The 12,459-nt window shown below is 41.7% G+C and overlaps 1 protein-coding gene across 7 annotated transcripts in view; it reads right to left on the bottom strand.

Annotated features, from left to right (window-relative positions):
• Positions 1 to 12,459, bottom strand: part of AKAP13 (A-kinase anchoring protein 13) — a 236,478-nt gene that overhangs the window by 57,439 nt on the left and 166,580 nt on the right. For all 7 annotated transcript variants that reach the window (XM_067305659.1, XM_067305657.1, XM_067305660.1 and 4 more), the window contains 2 exons: positions 9,520 to 9,601; positions 5,034 to 5,170 (listed from right to left, as the gene is read on the bottom strand). In XM_067305659.1, coding sequence (XP_067161760.1) covers positions 5,034 to 5,170; positions 9,520 to 9,601 — 219 coding nt within the window. The remainder of the gene's footprint in view (positions 1 to 5,033; positions 5,171 to 9,519; positions 9,602 to 12,459) is intronic.

Raw genomic sequence — 12,459 nt, 5'->3', positions numbered from 1 at the left:
CATTATCAGCGTATGCTAGAGACTGCACTCTTCGAAGCCTTTATCGGCATAAATTCTAAGCTAAAAGTTTCTTGTTAAATTAAATAAAAAGAAACTGAAGTGTTCAGAGTGAAGTCTAATGAAACATTTCACAATTTAAGAAGAAGCCCTAGTTCAAGTTTGGCTGCCTATTTTTTCATCTTCTTTTGGTTTAATAGGTATGCAATAGTGTTCTTAAGATGGTTTAAATAAATGCTGTCACACTATTTCCCCCTTCTCATCCATCAAAGAAAAAAGAAGAAAAAACAGCATCCACAGCACGATACCCAAGAACAATACACTTTTTAAACACTAAACATTAAACAATACACTAAAAACACATCTCATCAAAAGCATTCATTTCACAGTAAGGGACGCCAAATATTAATGATGAATTTGTGTAAGTACACTTTAACGGTAAACTTAAACTGCAAATTTAAAATAATGGATTTGACACATATTTAAATGGAAAGCGTAGGTTAAAACGAGGGAGAATGAAATGGATGCCCTGTAAAGTTTTTGATTATGTTTGGCATTATGCAAGATAATCTGATATTTGTGTGACTCATGATGACAGCTTACTGAATTGCTTAAATCCAGACAAATTAAGTAGTCATTATGTGGATAATACTACTTCAGAAGAGGAAACAGTCTGCTTTGCTTTCCTGAGACACAGGAAAATGCTGTTAGACGTCAGGGCAGCACAGCAGGAGGAGTGACAACGACACGCCAGCGGTACAGTGGAAGGACGGGGCACTTGGGAAACGTTATAAGTTGGATGCAAATATAGCGACAATATTGCAGAACACCAAATTATATATGGGGGAATTAGCTCCAGAGTAAAGAGAGGATGTCTCTCTTTAGAGTCTCGGATGAGAAATACTGCTCCAGTTTAAAGCTCAGAACTAAAACCGCTTTTCCTTGCAGGGAAGCTTCAGGGTTTCCATCGTTAAACTACAGTTCAAAGAGAAATTTAAAAATGTGAAATATATGTGGTCCATTTCAACTTTTACCTTGAGCATCAGACAGAAAGTGCTACACAACTTTCTTGAACTTGTGGTCCATGTTTATTACTCTTAAAATATTCTCTCTTCTTTTAAATGATGTCTTTTTGAAACAAAGCAAAATAGCTAGTACGAAGGACCAGGACTCTGTCTGGAAAATGCCAAGTGTGGCTCACGCATCTAACAAACATCTATATTGAAGCCACCTCTGAAAAAAATTAGTTATCTGGCCAAGTGCCAGTAAGTATGCACTGCTGTTTAATCCTGTTTGAGTAAAAAAATACTGTGCTTGCAGAAAAAAATGGATCTTTAATTTGTTCTTTTCCTATAGGAAAAATGAAACTTTAAAGATATATTAATTTTCTTCAAATTAGAACTGCTGCGTTGCACCTCAATGAATTCAACTTCTAATTATGACCATAAAACTTATTGCTGAGAAAAGCTTTTACAGACATGCTAATGTGCATTTTTTTTGCTGTCAAAACCAGTCTTTATTTAGTAAGAAGCTTGTAAGAAAAAATGAGGTAAGACCCAAGAAGAGTGCATGTTCCTCTTCATGAATAGGAATAGAGAAATCACTTGGATGCTGGAGTGGAGGGGGAGGTAAGGTAACTTCTTCAACTAAATCCCTTCTTCTGTAGGTCTTGACAAATGGAATTAAGAAAAGATTAAATCAAAAATCTTGGTTTTAAGTCTTTAACTAAATCAAAGATTTTCTTAACGACAACATGCAAAACGCAATATAATGTAGCAGAGTCACTTTATTCACGTTTACCTATAGCTCCAGGCTCCCCACAGTTAACCTCAATAGTGGCCACCTATTAATTATTTGCTTATCATCATTTTTGTGATTTGGAGTGGACCAGTCTATCCTTGGTGAAAGCCTCTCTCTTCAAACTTTTATTCCTGTGTGCTTCTTTTTTTTGAGAGAAAAAATAACTCTAAAAAATAAATAAATGCACAAATACATAAATCTTTCCTATTTCCTTTATCAAACCAAAACAAAGGCAGAAACCAAATGTGAGTTACAGCCCCTTTCTTTGACAATGAACCGCAGGTTCCTGACTTCCCAAGGGCCGTGCATGTGAATCATTTCCCAAAGGGCAGGTTTAAAAAATTCCTAGTAATGCTGAATTTTGGTGGCAGGTTAAAAGTCAAGATGAGCAAGCCGTATGGGCTACGCCCCGGGAAGCTACAAGACGATTGTGAGAAATGACCTTATGCTGCATTAATCACTCAGGATAGAGGGTGTTGCAAAGTCTGCACAGATGGCTGCTTGGAGAAAGAGAGAAAAAGGATGACGAGGACATGGGAATAAATCACTGACATATAAAACACAGCATTTTGCTGAAGCCTTAGAACATGCGTTGTAAGTGATTTCTGTGTTTCAACAACAGCCTTTAAAGTCTGAAAAAACAAGTCAGGCTTTAACGCCGGAGCCCCCTGAACCCAGGCGCTCTCCGCTTGGTCCATGTCCCTCCAAGCAAGACAGGAGCCACCACGGAGAACACGCACCCAACATCAGGGCCAGCTTAAGGCACCTGCAGATCTCAAGACTCAACACACCTCAATTCTTCTGGGCCCTGGGACAGAACCAGGGCTTAAAATCTATTAATTTTAAGTGATTTTTATGGAAGCAGCAGATATTCACAGGACACCCTGGATGGACAATGGCTTGTTCCACTGAAGTTTTCTTTAACAGATAATTCTAGATTAATGGCTATCCTATCACTCCTGCCACTATGCAAAACTTTTTAATGGAAGAAAGCTGTCTTGTATAATAAAAACAGTCTAACAGAAGGCAGTTCAACCCTTGTCTATACACAGGAGAAACAAGAACAGGATAGTAATAACAAGAATCATCATACTCAAAGGTTTGAGATTCCCTTTCTGTTCATAAACATGTTCTCTCTCTTCCCAGTTTAATATGGTAACCGTACTATTTAATAGACTCAGAGCTAACCAGCTACAACCAAGAAATGTATCTTATAATATTTTTGAAAAGAAAGATTAAATCCAGCACTTATTTTAACGGATGTTAAAAAATACTTAAAACACTCATTTCCACCAGCTGAGCTCTGGAGTCTAGAAAAAAGACTGAATTAAGGAACAAGCTCACAAAGCTGAACATCTCTGGTTCTTATATAAACAGCTGAGAAAAAGACACACAGATGAATTCTGAGAAAGGAGACAAGGAATCAAGTTGAGTTAGTCAGCAGAGCAGAGACAGAAAAAAGTGACTGAAGTTGAGATCAGCTTTGAATAACTTCCTAAACTAAACTCATGAACCTTTTGAACTTTACCCATTTCTAGATGAAATCTGCAACCCACCACATAATGAGAGCACTGCAAAGGCTGCCAATTTAATAAAAGGTTTCCCTTTCTACGAAGAAAGTAATTTTCTTACTCTGTCCTTTCTCCATTGGCAATGGAGCCACTGAAGATCCACTTTCCTCTTTCTTTTCCTTATGGCACTCCTAAGACGTTGTATTACCAATTCTTTCTAAGTTTTGGTTTTCTTTTTTCTCGTCTTTGGAGAAACAAACTTTCCACACAAGAATGAAAAAAGCCAAAATTCTGTGTAATATATAATTTACTGTGTTCTCACAGCACTCTTATCCCACCCATCCCCATACCGTCATTAAATCAGACCAAATGGCAAAGTCTCTTGCCATAATTCATGCCAGTCTACACGAGGAAATTGAAGACAGTGCTCCGCTCTGCCAAAAGGCCTTGTATTCTCAAAATCCAGGGTCCCCCAGCACTTTGAAAGTAAGATGGGAAAGGGTGAGGCCGATGAGCTTTGTGCCCTACCACATTCGTTAGGGATGACTTTACTGTTCATTTATAGCACATGAGATCACTTAGTCCAGGCTGTGGTGTTTCCTGTCCCACTGGAAAACATTCACCATCGTCTGATTTGATTTAACCAAAGAGAACTTTGGTTCATTAAATATATTTCTCTGAAAGCAAGCGTGAAAACTATTCCCAAATTTTAGTTTTTCAGAGCAGGAACCCAGTGTTCAAACAGGTAAGTCTGAACTGGCTAAACCCATGCAGAACCTAAGTGGAAGTTTCCATGGAGCTTGGACCAAAGTCCCTGGGATGACTGCTCTAAGGGGCTCCTGCCCCGTTTCAGTCTGCAGCACTCTACTCTTTCTGGGTGCTTTTTGTATCATCTACTTATGGCAAGAACTATCAATTATAAGGAAGATTGTTAAAGAGCAAAACCCGGTCGCCCTCAGAATATCTTCAGGCTGTACGGATGCAAAAGACAGAAAGACTGAAGGTCAAATCTGAAGCAAGGCATCCGCTATTGAGGACGATGATTTTGTACTGCAGTTCTCACCGACCCCTCCCTCCCCTTCTCATCTGTAAGCAACACAAAGGGCACAGAGATGACTAAGGGTAGTAATGACTTCTGTTGTTGATCTTCAGCAAACTTGAAAACACGATCCTTCTACTTGCACGCAAAAAGGCATTAGAGGTATGTTGTCTAGGCAACAAAACTATTCACTAGAATTGGCCTTAAGTATTTAGAGTGAGCGTTTCCTTCCTATTAAGGGAGTTGCACTGAATTGACAAAAAACCCTGGTTCTTCTGCAAATTACAGTATATGATTTTGAAGGTGCCAGTGGAGAGGTCATTGTTTTCAGGAGAAAAAATCTTTGTTACATTAGTTAAAGATGGCTTTCATACCGCCTGTGCTATCCCTAATGACCTTGCAAGAAAATCTACTTTTTCAACTGTTTCTCTAATGTTGGATTTACTTTTGGACACTCAAAATTACTTTCATCTTTTTGACATCAGGGGCTTGCAAAGTTCTTGGTATTCTGCTGCATGTAATTGTAGATTACCAGGTCCTTCCCACAGATTCTGTTTCACGATAATCGCTACCAGGTTTCTAGAGAAAGAAGTCACCACTGAAACCAAAATTAACCAAGTTTGCAATATGGATTTATAGAATCAGGCCTCAACCTTTTTAACCACATCCTAACCACAATTTCCTACCTTTCCAAAGACAATGTCTTCCATCCCATCACCAGGCAAGGGGAAGAGCTCAGACTCGCTCCCGGACTCTCTTTTAAGGACTCCCTGTGACGAGGTACAGATGCTACTCAGCCCATCCTCCAGGAAGCTTTCACATTCTAAGGGAGCAAAGCAGAAAGAGTTATAAAGTGACACTTTCCTTTACACGCATACACCCAGTCAAATACACTCAGTAAACTCAAGGATTTAAAGATACAAGTAAAAACAGCTTCACAAATTGTGTTCATTTCCCAAAAATGTGATTGCAAATTTTCAAAAGAGTTTATTCCAAAGTTAAAATGCCTTTTTAAAGGCTTCACATGCGTCATCGAAGTACACTGTGTAAACAGAAATTCTCCATTAAACAGCCATGTACACTTGTAGCTTGATGCACCAATAAATATACTACATATCAGGTATCCCCATACTGAGAATAACAGGATGTTTCCCATTGACTGCAGCAACTGCAAAATTAGATTCATATTCAGTAAATGCAAAATTAAAAACAATCAATTCCCTCTAACTTTTTAAAGCCAAGGTGGTTTTAATGCACATCAGGACCATCTGTTGATTCCTTCTTCTATACTTCTGACTGAAAAAGCTATAGTATGACTTTCATGGCCAGATTTACTTTATTAAGATTCAGAATTAATTTATTTTAAAAAATTCCCAAGCTCCAATTACTCCTGACATTTAAACATAAGCATATTGCATCTCATCTTTCTTATAAAATGCTTCTAGCTGTCTGGATCCGGGTAATTAGCAGCATGGAAATAGACTACAGCTATTCAGAAAATCCTTTCTCTCTCTGAAAACCTTAACAGAAATGTATTTGCATCAATAATGTCTGCTACGGTTTCATTTTTTCAGCCTTCAGGCAAAGGCATTAATGACTATTTTGGCAATAACTGAACATTCTTTTCTCTCCGTTAAACATACTGGTTTTTTTTCTTTCTTTTTAAAAAAGGGGTTATTTTTCGATCGGCTCTAACCTGAACAGATACCACCAAAACATGTTCAGCTCCCTGGAGAGGAGCGAGGGCAATAAAACGTTGCTTCATTTTCAAATTACATCTGACAAACTCAATCCTTGGCTATGTCAAGCTCACACACCAACACAACGAACACGGACTTGGGTAGGGTAGCTTGAAGCCATCTTTTTTCTTTCCTTCTTTCTTTCTTAACCAGCCTGAGTTCAGAACTGGGCCTGACAGCAGCTACAAAACACCCCAGCTGCAGCAAGGCCAACGTCAGAGGAGATAACTGTCAAGCCAGCTACACAGCCTCCCTCAGAAGCTCGCACTGGTGTAGTTGCAATTCAAAATTCAACCTTAGATAAATAGCATATTTAAGCTTAGGACAAGCAGGCTAAATTAAGTCAAGAGTGCTTAGTGTTTGCATAACTGATAGGACCAGACTTCTCCATATGGCACCAGGCTGCAAAAGTCCACCCAGTCCCGGAAAGATGGCGACGTGCGAGCGCTGGCTTGGCCCGTGGTGCGGTGGGAGGGAGGGAGCAGCGGAGGCAGCCAGCCCTTACATCTAGGAACAGCCCGGCTGCGCTCTCCTTCCATCCGCACGCCTTGGAGAGCATGAAACACCGGCTGCCTGGGAGCTCTCGTGGAGAACGAGGGTAGTGGAAAGTAAATAGAGAACGAGGAGAATGCTGCCCCAAAGCTGGCTGGCCGCTGACGGGAGTGGGGCTCTCCCAGAGGCTCCGTCATTCGGCTCGAGAAATAGGATCTGGTTGGAAACACCATCATTCCAGAGAGGAGTTTCCATACCACGGAGAATTGGAAAAGCAGTTACTGGACGAGGCGTGCCTGTTCCCCCTGCCTCTTCCCCGTTCGGTAAACCTGGAAAATCTGAACTTCTTTTCCATAATCCAGGGGGATAAGGGAGGGGGAAGAGAAGGTGGCGAAAAAAGAAGGAAAAAGCACAGAAGAGATGGTGAAGCTGGAAGGGACCCTGAGCCAGGATGCCGACGGTCCAGCTGGCAGCTGACGGAGCATGTCCACAGCCCAGACTGCAAAACAAAGGGGCTTGAGCCACGTTCCCATGGAAAACTAGCGGGGACAGTTCAGGTGCGCTGATGAACGGACACCTCACCCAGGCAATAAATCACAACGGGGGAAGGCCCTGCAGGATCAGCAGAGGGACAGCACAGGCTGGAAGAGGAAAGAGGACACGAAACAAAGGGTTGGGAAGTCGGGGAAGGAAGATGAGGTGGAGACAGAGGTGGGGGAGCCCCACACATGCCTCATCTCATCTGCACTGAGAACTAAGTTTCCAAGCCCCAACTTTGAGTGGATACTTCACTTATTTTCAGTTATTCTGGATTTTTTGGTGTTTTCCTTCTCTTGGTTAGCTGGTAGGGTTTGTGTCGTTTGCTTTAAGCGGCACACATGTTGCACAATCCAGAGCACCGTCTTGCACACCCGTGACCTGACAAGCCCCGGTGACGGCAGTGTCATAACAGAGCCTGAAGAATGACTCCTACCACACATCTATCGCCTACTTGCTGCACACCCACGATTTATAGTGCAACTGCGCTTATCTGTTTCTCTCTAGAGATGTGCATGAAAATAAAATGATGATGGTATCATGCTTCTGCACATAACACGGAGGCAAACAAATTACAGAGTAAAAAGCCTTAGGAAGAAAGCTTCCAAACAACTTTTTTATGTACATTTTCCAAAGCCTCATGTCCTCCAAGACTAAGTCTAAGGGCTAAGTCCTCTAATTCCATGCAGATATCCACACATCTCCTACACTTCTCTGCTTTCAAAAGCATTAACGAAAAATGAGAAGCTACAGTTGCTGTAGTTACACTGCGAATGCTAAGGGTTTTATCTCTGTTACACGTCGCCAGACTTTTCCTTATTGTCTTAATACTTTCAGCATCAGAGCTCACTCCGGGGCAGAGCAATGCATGGCAGCCTCAGGTATGGGTGTGCACTAACTGTAACACTTCAAGAAAGGACAGAACTTGCAGAACCTGAGATCTTTCTGATACTTCAGTCAGACAGGAGAGCACATTTCCTTTGTCACCTTAAAAAACTGCCTCATTTTATTTATGCGTTACAGACACATATGCATATAATCATCAACATATATTTGTATATATTGCTACCTGCTTATATAATATATACTATAATTCTATAATATAACATTGCATTATATAATAAGTATAACATTAATATTGATCTATATGAATATATGATAATATATTTGGCAAGCCACATGCACACATGACATTTTGCAATCAAATGGAACACATTAACTCTAGCCTGAAGAGTAGAAAATCATACTCAGAGGCAAGCAATATCTAGGGAAACAAATGGAAAAGAAGCAACATGCAATACTGCAAGTTATCTTCTAAACACTCCTGAAAAAGATATTTCTTGTGCATGACTGTTTCAAGCATAGCTTTTTTTTTTTTTTTAAGCAAAAAAGTGTTTATTTCACTTTGATGGGAGCTAGAACTTTTATCTAGCATAAATCCCTCAGGTCAGTCACTCACAATATCACTCCCCAGCCTATACTCTAAACAGATTGTGTTTGAATTTCACATCGACACTCAGTGATTTAATCTCTGTTTTTCTTTCAAATGTCTTACATAAATTGAAGGAGGTTCAGGTGAGACCCCCACTCTAATTGCTGTAATGAAAGCAAAGCAAGTGTCTACTCTATGAAGAGTCCAATCAAAGTCACTGTTAATGGCCCTGATAACTTACTCCACTTTGTTTGTTTTAAACATGCATAATTCAATGAAAGGAAAAACTTTTTTTCTTATCTTTGACATCAACCCCTCTTTGAAACTTGCCAGGCAAGTTTTTCTGTCCCTGTGGAACAGACAGGGGACACTAGCCAGCATGCATGGTAGTGAGCTTGCCAGCGCTGATGGGCAGGGTGTGGGAAAGATGGCTCTAAACAACCTTCCTGCTTCCTGAAGCCTGGAAATCATGGGAACTTTTAGGGGAAAAAAACAAAACAAAAACAAAAACCAAAAAACAAGCCACTTATTTGGATCTAAATATGGATACAGGAGCCTAAGTTTCTGACCTGTTTTTTTTTTGTATTATCCATTTTGGCTAGAAACCATATGTCTTTGCTCCCTGTCAGACCTTTCAATTTTATTAAAAAAAAAAATCAAAATACTGTCCAAAATACCTTAAAAGCATAATTACTTAAGAAAGTAACATGCCATACAGCTCACTACAAGTCAAACGCTACAACCATGAGCTAACAACGACTCCTTGTAGATTCATTACACACTTTCTTTAGCTTATGTAATTTTTCCCCTGAGGTCAGAGCAAAAAAAAAAAAAAAAAAGAAGGGAAATAAAAATGAAAAAGATAAGAAAAGGTGAGGGGAAGGTTTGCAAGCAAAGCAAATCCCCAGGTTGCTCTTCTGCCCTGCGTGGGGAGATGTGGGGGCAAAGCACCCCGCAAGACACGTGGCTCACCTGGAGACTCCCGGGTCCGCCTGGGCTCCAGCAGTGAAGAATCGGGACATGGCTCTAACGAACACCAGCTTTCACGGTTTATCTGAAAGAACAGACAATACCAAATCAAAGAAAGGCTACCCTCTCCGACGCCCTGATTAGCCTCTTCTAAAACACAATTCTGTATCGACCAGCAGCTATATAGTTACAGGCTTAATTTTGTCCCAATAACAAGAATCTCAGAAGTAAATTATGATATTTTTTAACAGCACTAAAGAAACCATTAAAATAAGCCAAAAACTTCATTTCTCAGTGGAGTGTATCATGTCAAAGTGACTCATGCCCAAGGCAGGTGCACAGAGGAAGGATGAGCCAATGTTTAAGCTACTTGTTCAGGATTCAGGAGACCTGGGTTCAATTCCCAGTCCCATTTGAAGCATGACTGCAGGCAGAATTCACCTGTTTTATGCCTTGGTTCACTATCCACAGAATAGCGATTCCTTACCATCCATATTGCTGTAAAGATAATTACCTTACAGACAGAAAGAAGCTCTGATAATATGGAAATGCAGGCTGCCGAAGTACCCAGGACATTGCGAGAACCAGAAGCGCTTTGTACATTTGACTTTGCATGTTTGCATCAACTCCAGTGATGGTTATGTTAGAGAACGGGGGGAAATCCATTTGAACACTAAGACACATCACATGGCTTATTTCAACATCAGCCCTTATCATCTCAGCCCATCCCTCAACCTTTCCGTGACTTCCAGTCTTTCAGCACTGATGACTGATCCGCTCTCAGCCCTCTCTGCCTGCGTGTTGACTCTGCCTGTGCTTTACTTTTCTTCACTTGGGATGTTTTATCCAACTTCTCGACCCTAAAGTTTTTCTGACTGTCCACAGCGCTTGGCCCAATCCAGCATATGTCTCCCACCGGTTTTGTCTACAATTGGTTGACTCTGGAAACCCCTTTGCCACGACATGCTCTCTCTCCTTCAGCAGCTCTGCTGTCTTCCTAGCTGAACTCCTCTACTTTTTTCAAACGCCAGCGAGTCTTGCTTGGACAGTCCCATCCCCTGCTTCACCACATCCAGAGGCTTGCTTCACCCCTCCTCACTTGCTTCAGCACACAGGATCTCGCACGCTTTATGTAAAAGAAAGCCGCTGAAATAGATCACTTTGTCTTACTTCAGATGACAAAAATACTTCTCCTTCCCTCTCCTTTTCTGAAACACTTGCCTTTTCCTCTTCTCTTTCAGATAGAGTATTTTCCTCATTTGCTTTTTGCCTCTAACTTGTTTTCAAATTTCCCAGTGACCCTGTTCCATTTTTTGTGGTCCCTTGTCAGATTATCAACCCCTCAATTTTCTCCTTTGCTTCTCCCATGATACAAATGCACTGCCTCTTCTTTTTTTTTAAAAGGAAACCAAGAATCTCCTAGCCTTGACCTGACCGGCTGCTCTGACTAATGACCCACGTCCTTCTCCCCTGTGCCGCTGAGATCCTGGAACTCGTTATTTACAACTGCTGTCTGGAGTTCCTCTCCCGCCTGGCTGAGTCCCCCTCAGCCGTCAACCGAGGTGGCTCTTGCCAGCGCCTCGGTGACCTCCTCCTAGCCACCTCTCACAATCAACACTGTCCTCCAAGATCTGTGAGCTCCTTTCTACAGCATGATTTTTCTTGGTTAGGTTTTGTCCTCCTCCATACTTCTGCGATGACAAAGTGGGGCTGGAAGGGCCTTTGACAGGTCAGCTAGTCCTTTCCTGCTGCTCCGAGTCAGGCTCAGCTATAATCTAGGCCAACTTGCCCTTAAAATCTTCCAGCAGCAAGGATGCCGTGACCTTCCTAGGCCAGCAGCGCTTGCTGGGGGAGACAGGGAAGGAGCAGAGAGTCTGCAAAGGAGAAAAACAAGCCAGAGACTCCCAGGAGAGGCGAAGGTCCTTGTGCTCTACCGGCGGGAGGCCTCGAGCGACGCCCATGACACCCCTCCCCACTTCCAGGCTCATTAGGTGCTGCTTTCCTTGGGCATGCGCGCGCTGAGGGGCACTGGCTCTTTAGGCCCTTGTACAGACAGGCACCTAAGATCCCATCAGACCCTGATACACACACAGATCTAAGATGGCGGCCTTCCCTGCTCCCCTACCCAGCACACGCACACACTTGCGTGCCCATTTCCCCCCTTCTTCAGCTGCCCCCCACCATCCTGCTGCAACACTCACACACAGACGGGCTTCGGTGTAACGTCTTCACTAGCAGACTAGTGCACGAGGGCTGGAGAAGGAAAGAGGCAGTAGGGAAGCAATCTGAAGTTTGAGAAAGGGGTTTGCAAGCAATTACTTGGAAGAATGGTTTCTTACTTTTCAAAGTGAAACAGAGATGTTCAGTTTTAACTGCTGCATAGACAGTGGATTACATTTCAGATTTGTTCAATGTAAGAACTGCCCCGTCAGCAAGGCTGAGGAGGTATCTAGTCTCTAGCAATTAAACTTCACTACAGGGCTTATACATACTTTTCAGTCATAAAAGAGTACTACTGTTGGGATCAATAAATATCACATTAATATTCTTTTCTTTCAAGCCAAAGTAGAACCTTTTTTAGAGCAGATATCTAACATTTTCTTCAAGGCAAATTTAGAGGTTCAGTCTGGACATACACAGCAGTATAAATGCCAAATTGCTTAAGTTCATACAAAAGAGGGAACTACCCATTTCAGATATAAAATCAAACTCTGACTCCTTAATGGCTTGCACCTTACTTTTTCCTGAACTGAGTCTGATCTTCCTTACACTTAAACCAATATGGCTCCACCAAATTTAAAGGAATTTCTCCCAGTTTATACTGATATCCACTACCGGAAAATGATAACTGTCTTGTTCAGCATAACAGTAATCAGCAGAGAGAAAGCAAAAATCAGAAGACTTAAGAGGGTGTTTAGAGCCTATCAGGTGACTGGTGATAGA

This window comes from Apteryx mantelli, chromosome 15 (assembly GCF_036417845.1).
Source record: "Apteryx mantelli isolate bAptMan1 chromosome 15, bAptMan1.hap1, whole genome shotgun sequence".
In the NCBI taxonomy this organism is placed as follows: Eukaryota; Metazoa; Chordata; class Aves; order Apterygiformes; family Apterygidae; genus Apteryx; species Apteryx mantelli.
Note: the sequence above shows the minus strand (reverse complement) of the source record. Positions and strands in the feature narration are given on the sequence as shown.